General features: G+C 35.7%; 1 protein-coding gene across 2 annotated transcripts in view; it reads right to left on the reverse strand.

The window, feature by feature from the left end:
* Positions 1-421: 421 nt before the first annotated feature.
* Positions 422-16,659, reverse strand: part of NLGN4X (neuroligin 4 X-linked) — a 158,432-nt gene continuing 142,194 nt past the window's right edge. For both annotated transcript variants that reach the window (XM_014884531.2, XM_014884528.2), the window contains 3 exons: positions 14,999-15,184; positions 12,329-13,118; positions 422-4,136 (listed from right to left, as the gene is read on the reverse strand). In XM_014884531.2, coding sequence (XP_014740017.1) covers positions 3,287-4,136; positions 12,329-13,118; positions 14,999-15,184 — 1,826 coding nt within the window. In that variant the 3' untranslated portion in view covers positions 422-3,286. The remainder of the gene's footprint in view (positions 4,137-12,328; positions 13,119-14,998; positions 15,185-16,659) is intronic.

Below are 16,659 nucleotides of genomic sequence, written 5' to 3' on the forward strand. Positions count from 1 at the left end.
TTGTTTTTGATCCCTAATTTGGAAAATAATTTTTTTGCGTTTTTCAGCTGCTAAGCTATACACTAATATGGGAAACTGCTTACCTAAACTTTTTTTTTCAGTGCTTCAGAAAAATGCTAACAAAATAATTAAACCATTATGTCAATGGGAATTGCAGTGTATGCAGGTAATAAATATATGGAGTTATTTTCTTATATCTTCATTGTCTGAGTGGCTTTCCTTTTACTGGCAGGCTTATAGAATTACAAAAGCCATGAAAACTCAATGCTAACTTAAAAGTGCAACCTCTGTTACTTTAATATTTGTATACTGAGTATCAAGGCATTGTTTACAGTAGGTAATGAAATGAAGATGGGGCAGAAAACACACCTCTGAAAGACTCTACACAAAAGCATGAACACGTAGTTATTTGCACAAAGCATTAGAAAATACCGTGATATTTTATTATTAAAAATGCTGCTGAAAAGTTTATACATATGTGTCCAGCCATATATATCTTCTATCATTACTTAAGGCAAAAAAAAACCCAAAAAATTGCAAAACAATAACAGAAGAAACCATTGAACCCTGTGTGCCTCTTAAGGACAAGAATATAAGCCTGGGAAAGTACTTTTGTTTTTCTTTTACAGTTTCAAAGTATATTTTGATATCATTATTATAGAATTCTATGAAGACCCTATAAATCTGTTCCCTCTATAAATCATACATCAGTCCAGATGTATCAAATTATTAAATCATCTTGATTGTAATTACTTTTAAAAGCTAAAATCATTCACTTACAGGAACTTTTTTTACCCAAATGTCACAAGCCTGACACAGTACTGTACATATTGCTAGCAGAAGACAATTGGAAGTACTAAACAAATACTGTAATTCACATTACAAACATACCCAACTGATTATGATGCCAAGCATCATTACCTTTTTTTTAAACTTTTTTTTTTTTCTTTTTTTTTAAACCTTTTTTTAAGAGTTATGAACTGCTGCATCTCAGCTGAGGCATTACATAGCTGGTGGAAATGGCCTGGTATAGAGTCAGCATTAATATATTACGTGATGGATCAGTGAAAAAAACAAAACAATTTTCCATTTTCTATTAGTTATACTTTGGGGTTGCTGCTTCATCACATTCCAACCTGAGCTCCCAGATCAGATTTATAGCACATTTACTGCAGAAAAAGGATTTTATCAGCCACATGTTGCATTGTTATCATGTCATCAACTTTTTATTTCTTTCCTTCAGAATTTGCTTTACTGCCTGCTACAACAAAGTGTTGTGCAGAGGAATCGACCTTAGTGAACCACCTTGTCTTTGATTTTATTTGTAGGGGTGACTATTTCAAGGTATTTTATTAGAAAACAAAAGTGTAGAAAACAAGAAGAGGTACAAGGCATCTTGTGTTAATCGTTATGGGATATATGATATCGATGCAGTTTAGTTGTGAATTAATAATAGAAAATACATCTGGGAGAGTCACGTTCAAGTGCAGACCAATTTGTTCAAAGATCTTTGGTTACTATCTCTCAATGATGGAGTAACTTTCAAAGACAAAATATAAAGCAATCTTCATCTGCAAAAACTATTTTCTAGCTTTTCACATTCAAATCAGTTTGAATCAAACCGCAAAGCTACTTTGATAGCTCTGCTTGGCCCCGGTTTTTCTAGCGAAGGAAAGGCAGAAGCGAATACCCAGCTAATAATTTTGCCTTTCCTGAGAGTGATACTCTCTGGGATTTTCAGTTTTGTTCAAATGCAGAATAGCTGAGGATTTCTCTGCTTCTCTCTCCATTATGTTCACTGACTGTGGGACTGCTGTGCAATGAATCAGCAAATGAGAATTTTCTGACAGGTACACTCTCAAGCGCAAAACAAGATACTGGGCTGAGAAGTTCTTTACACACTCATCACTCTGAACAGTTTGAAAAACAGCCAGCCAACCAAACCTGAATTTCCCAACTTTCAAATTGTAGTTTTATTTTGTTTAGCAATGCTGAGGAGGTGCTTTCTCAGCTGAGATTCCACTGCAACTGCTGGTGAATATAGAGCTAATTTTCCTTGAAGAAGGCTGACCAAAACACAGGCTTTCATTGCTTTTGTCAGGGCACAAAACTCTTCCTAATGTATTACAATAACCAAGAACTACAAACTGGACTCCAAATATGTATTATTGGATGTTTCTTGGTTCAGTTCAACAAGCTTAAAATAGTAATTCTTTTCTTTTGTATTTTTTCTCTTTGTTTTCCAATCCATTGCTGTGTTGGAATTTAACAAAGGCTAACACAAAATTAAATTATAGAAAAAATGTTTCAGAAAAGAATGACAATCTCCTATGAATACTTTAACATGCACTAGTGTAACCTGTAAGAGAAAATACGCAGGTCACACAGACAACTGTATCCTCTGCATGACACCATGGCCTCATATAAATGAAACATGTTAGAAAAAACTCATGGTTTTTGTTAACCACTAGTAATTAAGAAGAAATTCCTCCTTTTGTCTTGGAGGAAACAGAGGTCATATGACTAATGTATATACACATAGGTCACAATCGAATGCACAATCTTTCTAAAAGCTCTTTTCAAACTGAAAACATCAATAAAAGCTGCTTCTTTTTTGTTTTAAACTCACAGCTATGTACATTTTTACAAAGTTTCTTTAAATATAGTTCAGGCTGGCAAGTCATCTCTGCACAGAACTATACGTATTTTACTGCATAGTCAGTCCTCCTCATTTTTTTTTTTCATTTTTGTTTTTAATAATAAAATTCTATTTTCCCCATCTGAATTACAGCTTCATATGCTGGGTAAAAGCCCATGGTGATGTCTTTGTTTTATCAGTGGCCATTCATGGTATGGCACATAAAGAATCTTTTTTATAATTTTATTTATTAAAAAAAAAACCAAAACAAAACACCTGTACAGTCACTGGCTCTGTGTTCCAGAAGACTCTGCTTTGCTCGTTAGACTTAAAACACCATTTTAGATTACTTCTTCTGGCCTCAACTTTCAATCAAAGTGGCTGAGATCTTAAAGCAGTATTGTAACAGCAATGTACACTTTTCACATTTCACAGGGTTTGTAGCTGATCTTTAACATCAGTGAGTTTCTGTGGGAAGGATCAGTAAGAAAATAATGACCGTCCTTCTCTTTTACTGATTTTTACTTTAGATTTTGACAAGGTGTTCAATGGATGGTGTATAACTTTTTCCTCTTCTTTTTTTTTTCTTTTTTTTTTCTTTTTTCTTTCTTCCAAGTGGCTTGTGAGGGTAGATGGGGAAGGGCTGAGCTATACCCTAGTGGTCGAATGTCCATGGGGCAAATTCGTACTGTTTTGTCCTCCACTGAAGGTGTTGAAAGTATGCAAAGGCTGCATTCCTGTTAATGTATTTGGAATCATGGTTATGGTGTTGGGTGTCATTAGCGGGATGTCATCTGGGGACCTTCTCAAAGTGAGCGTGTAGTCAGGCGGACAGGTGAGTCTCAGAGTGTCATGGGCCTGCAGCGATTCACACTCGTGGTCGTGTTCCAGCTGCTTCATCTGCAAGGACATGATCTCTTCATTCTGTATGTGTGCTATGTCGTTGGTGGTGTTCCTCTGGGGGCTGGGGCGCCTGTGAGTCTCATGACGCCGCTTGTCCTTCTTGTAATATAATGCAGCAAAAGCTAAAATATTGAGGAACAGCAAGGAGGCCCCCACAGCAATGGTGACGCTCAGCTCTGTGGAATAATCTCTCTTGTTTTCTATCAGAACTGTCGTATCCTCTGGAGCTGTTTTATGGGTGTCTTTTGAATGTTTGGGATTGTTGGCAGGTGTCATTGCTGGGCGTTTGGTGGCTGGCCATAATTTACCTGGAGAACGTCGGGTCACATATGGAAAGGAGGTCATGTCAGGAGGGGGTACTTTAGTTGTTGTGGAAACATACTGAAATATTTCATTCAGGTTGTGAAGGTGTGGTACGAGCTCCAACCAGAAAGCAACTTTTGTTGCTCGATAGTGATCACGAACCCGGGGCTTCAGGCCAATATGTAAATAAAGTTGGTCTTTAGGATTGTATTTGGACCAGGCCACTTCTTCAAAGCGGTTGGGTTTTGTGTGGATGAATTTTGTGTCCTGTGGAACAGGCTGGTTTGGATCTCTAAAAAAAAAAATAAGAAAACCCGACAATATTACAGTCATTAACCTTCCCACAAAAAACTCAAAACAAAACAAAAGCAAAAAAACACCAAACTCTCTCAATTTTACAGTTAATATTTATCCAATACTTACAGTAACCTAAAAGCAGAAGCTAAAACCCCTCCCTAATGGAAGAACCGTGATTAATAATTAAAAGAAAATGATTTACCGTACAGATCATCCCAGATACTACAATACTTTTTTACATGAAAATGGAAAAATCATAGTGTTTCAGTTCCCAAAAGGTCATCTGAAGTTCTGTGATTCAGTATCATTCTCCAAGGAGTGTGTCTCAGAGACACACCATCTCAGAGAAGTACTATCTCTTCCCGTAGTACGTTTGTAGGTTCAACCCTTCTCCAGGTTTGACACTAACTTTGTCATTTAAAGTACCACTACTTTCACTGCTGTAAGTAGTAAATATGGGCATCTAAGCCCTGTGGCAATATTGGGAGCTCTTGTGAACATACAAAATTATACTTGCTGTGTATATTACAAGGAAAAAAACCTCTTCAAAACCTGAAGTAGCAGGGCTAATACATGTACCTGGGAACCATTTCTGCTTGTTTTACTTTATTGAGCTCTTAGCCCTCCTGCATTTAAGTGTCTACTTGGGGGAAAAAACCCTTTGAACTACTTTTGTGTCATAAATCTTTCCATCATTTCCACTAGCCTGTGACTATTTGAATGTTCTGTGTGATCGTTGCTATGAAGTACTGTGTTTGGTAGCCAAAGGACAATGAGCCTTAACTGGGATAAGAAATATTTTAGCTGAGATCAACCAGCTTTATAGTACTTAAGTAGTAGTGGAGATAAGAGTAGCACAAAAGATAGAGATTATTTCAAAATTGGTAAGCCAAATATTTTCTTTTCTTACAGATTCAGAATAAAGACAAATCAATGCCACAAAGAGCATTTAGATATGGTTAATGTATCCTTATAAATTTAGTAAAATTTAAATAAATAGCATGAAAAAATACAGAAAGTTAAAATTACTAAAACTAAGTTTAATGGTATGTTGCACATTAATTTGAGTCGTCTTTTCTAGCAATGAGTACTTTTTGTGAATTTCTGATATATTATATTGAGAGTACATAATTTATTTCCTGTGCATTATTCACAACTTTCCATTCTCCTTTTTATTCATTCATATACATTGATTTATTTCCTGTGAAAACAATTCTAATATTTTCCTTTTCTTCCAATATACAGTTATGCATATTCTGGGAATACCAAACCACATCATTACATATTTTAAATCACTTTTTTTACTTTTTCCATTTTCAAAAGCCCGTGAATCTAGTAGACTACTTTAGCATTACTTTGCTGTACATAAAGAGCTATTTCTTAGTGCTTAAATGAGACAAGTAATTTGACTTTAATAAACTTAGGATTCCTGTATTTTTTACCTGAAAAGATGTATCTTACCTTTTTCTGAGAGAAAACAATTGTTGTTCTATATAATTTAGGTATTTTGGCTTACTTATGCTTGTGGTTTTAGTGTTTGGAGTTTTTTGGGGGATGGTTTATTGTGCTGAATTTTTTTTTTAAATACTGAAATCTATCTAATCCTTCCCATTTCAATAAGATACAAACTAGGAGTTCTGAAACTGTTATTATTTCTTCTTTCTTTCTTTCTTTCTTTCTTTCTTTCTTTCTTTCTTTCTTTCTTTCTTTCTTTCTTTCTTTCTTTCTTTCTTTCTTTCTTTCTTTCTTTCTTTCTTTCTTTTCTTTCTTTCCTCTTTCCTTTCCTTTCCTTTCCTTTCCTTTCCTTTCCTTTCCTTTCCTTTCCTTTCCTTTCCTTTCCTTTCCTTTCCTTTCCTTTCCTTTCCTTTCCTTTCCTTTCCTTTCCTTTCCTTTCCTTTCCTTTCCTTTCCTTTCCTTTCCTTTCCTTTCCTTTCCTTTCCTTTCCTTTCCTTTCTTTATTATCTTTATTGTCTTTCTTTCTTTTATTGCTCTCTCTCTCTCTCTTTCTCTCTCTCTTTCAACAGTTAGTCAAAATGTGTTAGTTCGGAAAAAAAAAAAAAGATAATTTATTGGTAATTGTTCATCTCCAGCTCAAAATAGAGAAACAATATTCCCTTTCAAGCAGTAAAGAAACAGATGCATACCTATACTTTGAGTGACTCTAACATGCACTGAAAAAGGAAATAAAGATATTTCTTTTGTTATTAGGGAACAGACTGAAAGAGCTGGGAAATCTAAGCACAAAGATATTGGCCCAATTCAATATATATACTTTGAAAAAACTTTGGGGTTCAATATATAAATTCTAAAGCAAATTAAAGATCAACAAGGTTATCAAAATCCAAAACATTTTTCTTCTCAGATACTCAAAACACTGCAAGAGTTCTGGCACAAAATCTTGTGTCATCCCCCCTTGCTGTTCAGATTCACATCCCAAAAGACTCTGGGAATGGTCCTAGAGAGAACTGATTCCTTAAGTTAGCTCTTGTAAATGAGTTGCAGTTGATACACAGAGTAGGAGAGGAAGAAGATTAGCACTCTTTTCAAAAAGCAGCCAAGTTGAACATGCACATTTAAAATTTTTAGTGGTCCTATAAAAATTATTATCATCATAGATGATTATTTTAGCAAATAGCATTTTTTTTTTAATTAGCATTCTCACTGTGGTCCCTTCCAACCTTACCCATTTTGTATCCTGTGATTCCCTTCCCCTGCAAAAAGCCTACAAAACAAGTAAATATCAGCCTCCTTTTCCCTCTCTTCCATCCTCTACTTCCATCTGTCATTTTTAACTCTATTTGTTGGGAGCAGCCAATTATGCTGCCGCCTCCTCCAAACACAAGAGAGAAAATAATATTACATGAGTCTGGGCTTGTGTTTGAATATTTGTTTACATGGCTCTGTGTGGGCATGAAGTTGTCCATTGAAATAAGAAACAGAAGAAAATCAGCCATCCCTACAGACAAGTAATTTCTTTGCTGAGGACATCAGAGCTCTGCCATTGACATCAACTCTAGGGTTGATCACTTAGAAAACTAATAAAATGGTCTGAATAGTCTCTATGAATTTGGAAGATAGATATCTAAATTATTTTGGGGATTTTTATAAGAAACAGGAATAACTAAGTCCAGTCCTAAATAAAGAATCTTGGATCTTGATATTATAGACTAATAATCATTTGCCAAAAATAGTCAGTAGATATAAATATGAGAATTTTTACTTTCCTTGGTCATCCTGGTATGTACACTGCAGAAAATTCAAGAAGTTACAACTTATGACTTGTTTTTTTCCTGGAGTAGTTGGACACCTTATTCTACTAGGAGCCATTTTTCAGTTTTACTGGTAGGCATAAAACATAGATGTACAGAAAACCATTTCTCCTATCAAATCATCTGTTCAACAAAATTCTTGATCTGTTATTTCAATTTCAAATTTTGCCTTGCTTTTTAAGACTAACAATTCCTTTGTGCTTCTAGATGTTCTTAAGGCTCAAGTCTCAAGTGTGTAATTTCATAACAGAGGCTGCCAGGAAACCTTCCTTTAAAAATCCACTGCAACCATGATGATAATGGTATAATCTGAACAATATATTTCCATTTCCTACAGTATTGGCTTTCATAGGGAGGAGATTTTTTGTTTCCCAATTTGTCAGTTGGTAGGCAGGCTTTTTTCTTCATCTGACTACTAAAATAAGATTGATGATTATTGTTATTTATTTTGCTCTCTCATAACTTATTTTTACCACCTTTAGAATTCAAACAGCTTATCCATGAAAAAAATGCCCCCATCATGAAATGCTTGAACTTTTTTTGCATATGACAGAAGACCATATCTTCTCTTAGGTATATTTTTGTAAATGTGCAGAATAATCCCATTTCACCTGTCACTTTTTTCCTCCCACTTTCAGTCTGCACTAATTTTGTGCAGCTTAAGATGTTTTTGTATATTGTCATTCAATTCATACCTCATGAGCTAGAGATATAAAATCAAAGCATCATTTTCTTCTGAGGTGATAAAAAATAAATATGCCTGCAATGGATGTTGACCGAAGAGCAACATACACTCCTGTTCACAGGGTAGATTAGTAGCTGACCTGGAGGGTAAATGAAGCAACTGTGTATTTCATATCTGATGATATTTTCATGGGAAGAATGGGGAATTAAGAAGTTTTCTCATATCCCAAATTCCTTTGTGTTTTAACTACTTCTGCCACAGCATTGACTATCACTCAGAACAATGGAACTGTTACATTAATGTATTTGAAATATTTTAATTTTTGTATCTTTCTCTATCTTCACTGGAGAGCAAAAGGTCTTCCCAGTTACATATTTGCCTCCAACACTCTGAAAGGTCTCTAAATACTCTATTTTCTTTCAGTAGTACTCTTTTCCCCGTATGATAAAAAATAGAAGGGAAGAGAGAGAAAAATCGGCTCTTCTTCATTTTTCTGTTTATTCTTTTCATGCTGTCACAATACAAATAATGGCACAGCCATTCCTGCTTGAAGGACTGGTACTCGGGCATATTTTCCCTTCCTCCTTTCCTCAGTTATCACCAGGTCCCACTGTTGCCATGCTCCCTGTCAGCTGAGGACTAACAGCTAAGTTAACAGCTTAGTTCCTTATAAGAACTAAGGAACACAAACCATAACTACACTGTTTTGTTTGACTAACACAGATTTGCCATTGGAGACAGTTATTTCTTCAGATGAAAACAGCAAAAAGGAAATGCAGCAGCCTCATAAAAGAGTACGCTGAGATTTGATTTGAAACTACACTTTAATAATTTCAAGTTTAATCATGTCTTATATGAGAGAACCAAACTGCATACAAAGCACAGATATTCTTAATAACTCATGTTTGTGCTTCAGAATCAATGATAGCAAAATAATTCTGGAGTATTTATCTGAAATACAAAGGAAACAAGGATATATCCACTAGACCTTTAACTTTCCCAATACCAGCCCAGGCAGAGATGGATGAATGGAAGCAAAAGTGGAGTACTGTAATTCCTCAAGAAAAAAAAAAAAAAAAAAAAAGGCAATTTTTAGGAACCTGATAGATGCCTCTAATGAGAGCATGGCTTTGTATCTAATGTGTGGAACTTCAAATCCTTCTTCACAAGAACATCACTGGCAGAGTATCTATATATGAAGGACTGGCACACAGCCCCTCATGTCGTTCACTCTTCCCCTGCTGATGTGTCTGCAAAGGAGCAAACATGGCCCTAACAAACAGAACACTTGGCATATAAAATTACCATTACCATTAGAATAGCACTACTGGAAGCAGACTGAAGCTCCAAGTGCATCTCTTAATGAAGCTCTCACATATAATTCTGTACACTGAAGAATTCATGTATTCTGTAATTCTGTAATGAAAACTGTATTTTTATGTCATTCTTGTATCCCAAATGTAGTATCTCAAACTTACTCTGTAATAAATTGTTTTCCTATTTCTAAGGCATGTTGAAAACATGGTTTTGAAAAGGCAAAATGAAAAACTCTTAATAATCATCATCATCATAATAGATAAAGAGTCATAGCTAGGTAGAGAATGGAGGATTAGCAAAATGCAGCTTCCAGGCATTCATTTCAAGCACAAACTATTGGCCATTAAACACTTTAATTGTCACCTCCTATTTGCTAGCTTCAGTAACCAACAGCTTCTGAGTTAAACATAATAAAAACACTGGCCTATGCTGTATCTTCCACCTACTGATTTTACAAGATTGACCTGCCCTCCAAACCCAGCCTTGGCAGCAGGCCCATTAAACAATGTGTCTTTTTTAGCAACGGGTGGCCTGTCATTAAAAGCCTAGCAAAGTCCATCTGAATGATGCACCATCTGAGCCATAATTATACAATAAGTACCTGGATGCAGCCTCTGTGAGAGAGTCATAGAGATTGGAAAAGTCTCAAACACATTAAAAAAAATAAATATATATGCAGTTTTAATGTTCAAAGCTTACCTAGAGGGAAATGTGAAATAACAAAATCTTTCACTTAAAAGATTTTTTTATGTTGCCATGGGTACAAGCACAAAGCAAGAGAAGTTCTATCATAATAAGGATGGGAAATGATCAATAAAAAAATAGGGAGGGGAAAAGAACCAAAGAAGAGCTTCCAGCAATGCAATCTTGAACTGCATCACTCATCTTGAGAGCTGAAGGATCTGAGTGGGTACAGAGATTCCAGATTGTGAGTGAGTGAGCAGAATGGAAAACAGTTACCCCAGAGATGCTGTTGCTCTGGGCTTTGCCTTTCTGTTTGAGGAAGCAGAGATGCAGAACAAATGTAATCTTAAAATATTATTTCCCTCCAAGTTTTCTCTTGTACTATTCAGAACAATTAATCATGGTTCACCCAAACAAAGAAAGACCCCATCAAGGTAATATGCATTGTGTTGCTCTTTTCCTTTCCTTTGAAAACTGAAATTTTACAGCTAGAGGTCATTTCTAATGACACATCTTTCAGACTGCCTGTAAAGTAGTGAGTCTGTAATAGAATATATACCCCATTCCTGTCTCATAAGCAATGCAAAAGTTTCAGAAATGAATAATAGCATTCCCAAAACACCTATTTTTGCCTTTAGGTATAGTATGACAATGGCTTTATAACCAGAGAACTGGGTACAGCCTGCTGAAATTAGTTTTCAAATAGCAACAGCTGAAAAGTGTTTGAAATTATGAGTAATGGTGGCAGCTGGGACTGTGAGAAAGTTCTGTCAGCCTCAAAAACTGCTTAAATACAACTTCTTAATCTGCAGAGAATAGTCATAAAGTAATTGTAAACAATAGTGAGACTATGGAGATCTTGCATCTCCATAATAATTCCAATGAGGTATATTTGTAAGGATCTGAAGTCCTCTATGTATATGTGGCATTTCATTTACCAGAACAAAGACAAGCTGATATCATCATCTGAGCTGGTATCATCTCTGAGCATGTGGTACAGCCATCATGCAGCATTGTCTGTCCATAAACCAAGATTTCATCACAGTTTGCCCATCCCAGTATTGATGACTTCTTGTTGCAAAATACATCTAAATATTACATGGTTCATTCACTTTTGTTGCTGAACTCCAGGGTTTCTGCATGCTTTTGTACCTGTTTGTCTGATATGCAGATTTTTTTTCTCTTGTAAATTGAACTGAAGCATTTGATTGGTTTTTACTCACTTTATGCTTGAGATTCTTGTTAAGACTGCAAAATCTCTTTCCCTTGAACATCATTTAGATTCATGGAAAGCTACAAGGGCTGCTAAAGCCTCTGAGTGTTTCACAATAGGCATCAGAGTTTTTCTTATATAGCTGCACACCATTCACTGCAGTGCAGTAAAGCTGCAGTTTCTAGAGCCCAATCCTGCCATTAAACATTCAGTGAAAAAGATTTAAAGCCCCTTTGTGCCACAAGTATCTTTGTTTTAATTCAGTACTGAAGATTCAAGGTTAACAAAAAAAGCCCTTGCCACTGAAGTAAAACACTGCAATACTCTTTAAAGGAATGTTATAGGAAGACAACAGAATTTATTAATATTTCTCACAGATTAAGCTGCTTTGAGGGCTGTTTCCTTGATGTTTATAACTCTATTTCAGCAAAATATTGATATCTTTATTTTGTTTCACAAGCAGAATTAGTTTAATTTTTTAACCTTCTCAAGGCAAAATTTATATCTGAGTCTCTTCTGCATTCCAGTCAAGTACTTATTAATGCCATTATAGCCCTCAGAGGGAAAAAATTTTCCAGTGTCTGCCTTTCTGTTCTAAATCCTCCCTGAGTCCTCATCCCTATGAAGGTCGCTGAAAAACAAGAACTTCCTTTCTTTTGTAGCAGATAAGTACTATCTGCCTGACAGTACCTTCTTCAAGTAACAGACATGTTGCCTCCGATTTTTCAGTATCTTAGTGAACCACCTTTTCCCTGAGACATGCTTTTTGTCTTTGTCCTATTTTTTAAACCAAAAATACAGTGTGTTATTATTCTCACTGAGCTACTGAAAGAAAATAGTTTGAGGGAACACACTAATTAAAAATCTATTAAATATGAATAAGCCTCATTTCCTTCCTATGTTAACACAAGTATTTCTACACTACTACTTCAAAATCAGATTTTGAGGCCACTGGAATGGGATACTGACTATTTTAGAAGTATGCTATCAACAAAATTATTGCTAGGGGTCACACTTACCCAGTTTTGGCAAAGTTAGTCCAGTATGTCATAACCACTGCACTGAGCATGACATCATTCTTGGAAAAGTTGCAGTTGAACAGTTCTGTCGGACCAATCATAGGAATCCCAAACACATAAGGGACTTCATCACCATGAGCTGAATCAGCCCAGCTGGGTTTCATTTCACTTTGGCAATGATGATAAAATGCATAGAAATATGTTGGAGATCCATACTGGGCGTGCAGGTCAGCCGTGGCAACAGCTGGAGCAACCCACTGGTGGTCTGTAAAAAGAGCAACCAGGGTCTTCCGCCTTGTTTCGGGGTTTTCTTTGTCTGCCCAGTCAGTGTACATGAATTTAATGGTCTCTCGCAGTGTGTCCTTTCCTTCTGGATAACCATATAGATTGTCCACAAAATTGGAGACAGAAAAGTCAAAATCGTTGGGAGAAACACCATCTTCATTGTCTACAATGCCATCCACAAATTTTAAACCTTCCCCTTGATTCACACCCAGCATTATATCATAGTTAAGGAATTCCCCTTGCTCCATTAGAATCTGAGGGTCATCTGGAATCACGTCTCCATCTATCACAGGCCCAAAGGCAATGTGGTACGTGGCTGGAGTGATAGTCTGTTGAATGAGTTCTTTGTAATTCTTATTCCGCAGACATTCAACCAAATCAGTGGTATCCAGCATGTCGCAGCCCACTTTATCTGCCAATATCCGAGTGTACTTGGCAGGCTGATAGTTCACTGCCCAGCTGGACAGGGCTGTTCCACTCTGTATGATTGCTTTTTGGAACAAACCTGCAGGTGCAAATTGTTTAAATACAGATCCAATTAGATATGAAAAAAAATATATATATAAATTTTAAAAAAAGGAAAGTATTTCTTACTAAGGAAACAAAGCTTTAATTATAGAATCCCTAAAGGATGCATACAATGAAATTTTGAATCAATTTCCGTAGATCCTACTCACTGCTCCCTTTTTATGCTATGTAGCATAGGCTACTAATTAAAATTTCTCATGTTCTTGATTTTCACACACACAAAGCATCATGGTTTCAGGTTACTGTTTCAAGAACAAAGCTCATTCCTGTACTGCAGTTTTCTTGAGTCTTTGATGGAAATCCTCTGGCTTTACCACTTTTGTAGTCCTGTGAAAATTTCTTTGAAGGACTGGCAGCTAAAAGGCATCATATGCTCTTTGCCATGTAAATGACACTCATAAATGCGCCTTTCAGTAGTTTAAAGGTCAAATGAAAATTACATGTTCTCATTTCCTTCACAAAAGCCGTGCATCATACTAACTTGAAAAAATCTGCTCTATTAAAAGCAATTTCATGCATTTGAATCTTCTACTCTGACATTTTTTATTTACCATTTAATTTTTAAAATTATTATTGCGTGTGTATGTTAGCACTTCCTACATGTTGATTTTTTTTGTGTGTGTAAGCCTGCCTATATGTACAATTAAAATATATTTAAATTGTTTTTCAAGAGAGTAAGATGATATTCAATGGTTCTTTTTGGTTTTTTTATGGACACTAATATAAAGAGAAATGAAAACCCAGTCTGAAGAGCTTCTTTTTGTAAAGTACTGAAAGGCAAGGGGAGCTTACTGGTGAATCTCCCTCATCTGTTTGGTTTTTTTCTTGCAAGACCACTAAAATGGCCTATTTTGTATTTAAACTAAAATACTTGGATGTCTTCTGCACATGATTTCTACTGTCAAGTTCTCAAAATGCAAAAAATGGTAAGAGCTACAGAAGCATGTGGGGTTTTTGTTGATATACCTTTGAAGATAATTATTGAATGCACACACTACAAAATTTAAATTATTTGATCAGTCAAGTTTTTCACAGTTCCATCTGCTTGATTTTGGCATGGCTGGCTCAACAGTTATTCACTGAAATTTTATTTGTATCAATAGCAGGCATAATTCTATGTATTTCAAAATTAGGTGTGTTTTCCAGCATCCCTGCTATAACTTCTGGCTATAGCTTATCTGTTACAAATTTCTGTCTGTTTTAATGTGATAGAAATGGCATGGATTAATAAATACAATCGATATTTTGGTGTTGTCTTTTATCAGGTCTTTGTAGATTTGGTCTTATCACCAGTAACATTTACAGTTCAGTACTGGTGCTGTACATTCTTGGAGTTTGGGTTTGGGTTTTTTTGGAGGGTGAGGTGTTGAGGGTAGAAAATCCACAGCTTGCTTACCAAAATCTTAAGAACACTATGCGGGATCACACAATATTTGTGGGGAGTTAAATACAGTTTTAATAAGGCTTAGTTATGTTCTTATTAAGTAAGGAAAGCATTTATATATATGTTGGAAGTGCAGCCAAGAGTGTACAAAAAATCAAAAAGGTCATTGCTCTTTTCCATTTTAATTAGGGCAAATTATTTGATAGAAGAGCCAGTGGAATCTGTTGATTAAGCTAGAAAAAGTATATTGCCCATGGCATTTGTTGCATGAGATTTATGCTGTAATGGCATTTAGTTTTCCTTACAAATATATTTATGTTAACTAATACAAATCCAGAATTCTATCAAGTAAGTATTTTACAAAAATTACAGACCTCATGTAATTCTAATTCAGTCTACCTTGTTAGGCACTTTCTCTACATTTTAACATTAAAAAAGGAAAAAAAAAAGTACTTCGCCTTGAGGATTGTTACCTTCGGAATAGTGGGAGAGTGTCAGGAGACTGACACAGGAAGCTCCTGCCCCAGATCCAAAAATAGTAACTCTCTTCGGGTCTCCTCCAAAAGATCCAATATTTTCTTCAATCCAACGTAAAGCTTGGATTTGGTCAAGCAATCCATAATTGCCTTTTGCAGCTTGGTCCCCAGTACTTAAAAAACCTATAAGGCAAAACCCCATAAATTTAGTTAACCAGATACAGAGTTAGCTACAGGGTATCTACATATTTAAAACACATCTTCCCATCTTTTCATCTCCCGTGCTTTTATTTTTTTCTTATTTTTAAAGGTCACAGTCCTAGTTAAATGTCTCCAGCGCAAGCAGAGAAACTCATTCTGTGTGCTGTTTAGATCAAGTTTGATTTTCCCTAATTCAGAGGTCCCATTTATGAAGAATCACTATTTTCTTTTTGAAATATTTCTCTAGCAATACAACAACACATCAAGAAGATTTTACACATTTTATTACTGGATATAAGTAGGGTACAAAATCATAGGAAATAATTTTTGGGAAAGACGTGAGATATCCAGTCTATGACTGAGAACAACATTCCCTAACACATTAATTTAAATACTTCTTACCGAAATTATCCTGAACTACATTTAAATTTCTGTACTTGTGATATGGATAAACGTACTCAGAAACAGGAAAAAGTAGGCTGAAGTAAATAGTAAAAGAAACAGGAAAAAGCCTAGGAAAAAAAATTTCACTTCAATTTCACAGAGGATATTTATTAGGAAGATAGCAAGTAAATCCATGGCAATATAGCCTTTGGTGGGGAGATTTTATCTGAACAAATCAGGTCTTGTCTTCCTCTTTGGAAATTGCAGGAAAACCTGTGCTTCTGTTTTTTGTTCCTGTACTGTGGTTATCAGATTCTAGAAAAAAAGCGTGACATGTTTGCAGCTTGTCTTGCAACTGAGAACAAAATGACCGTAAGATTAGGACTGAGATTAATTTTGGTTTTTTGAAACCAGCTAAGGAGAAACATTGCAGTTATCTCTGCTGCCTATCATTAAGACCTTTTGCTATGCCCAAATTACCACATTGAGCCATGTAATCACAGTCCACTCTTTAACTCCCACAGACCTTTTCCTGTTAGACAACTGCAAAGTCACAAGTCTATTAGAAATACCTTTCAGCATATGGAAGTTTTTAGATGGACATTACTGATTTAGGCACCAGTGACAGCCGTCAAAGACAAAACAAGGACATCACTTGGCAGGTTTTCTCCATCTAATTATCAGTTCAGAAAAATTTACTAGAAGGGGGACCCAGGACTCAGGAGATCTATGGTTTAGTGCAGTTTGAAATGAGAGAGTCTATTATCATAAACCACCTGAGCCTGCTGCTCCATGCTCCTGACTGGAAGGTGAGTCTTAGGTCCCCAGGGGAAAAAAGACCTTGCAGTACATTTCCCAGGCTTTGGCAAAGGGGAATAGATCTATTTGCACTGACTGTAATAATTTTTTGTTGATAGGAAGAATGAAAATACACACAGTAAAAAGTATTCACAATATGGAGGAAGTAGAATGCAAATCAAATCCATTTTTTAAATAACATTTGATTAAGATTTTCCATTGAAAATTCTCTACTAATGGCAAACACAGTCATAAGAATGGCAGTAAACTTTAGT

The sequence above is a fragment of the Sturnus vulgaris genome, chromosome 2, assembly GCF_052056855.1.
Source record: "Sturnus vulgaris isolate bStuVul1 chromosome 2, bStuVul1.hap1, whole genome shotgun sequence".
Lineage (NCBI taxonomy): Eukaryota > Metazoa > Chordata > Aves > Passeriformes > Sturnidae > Sturnus > Sturnus vulgaris.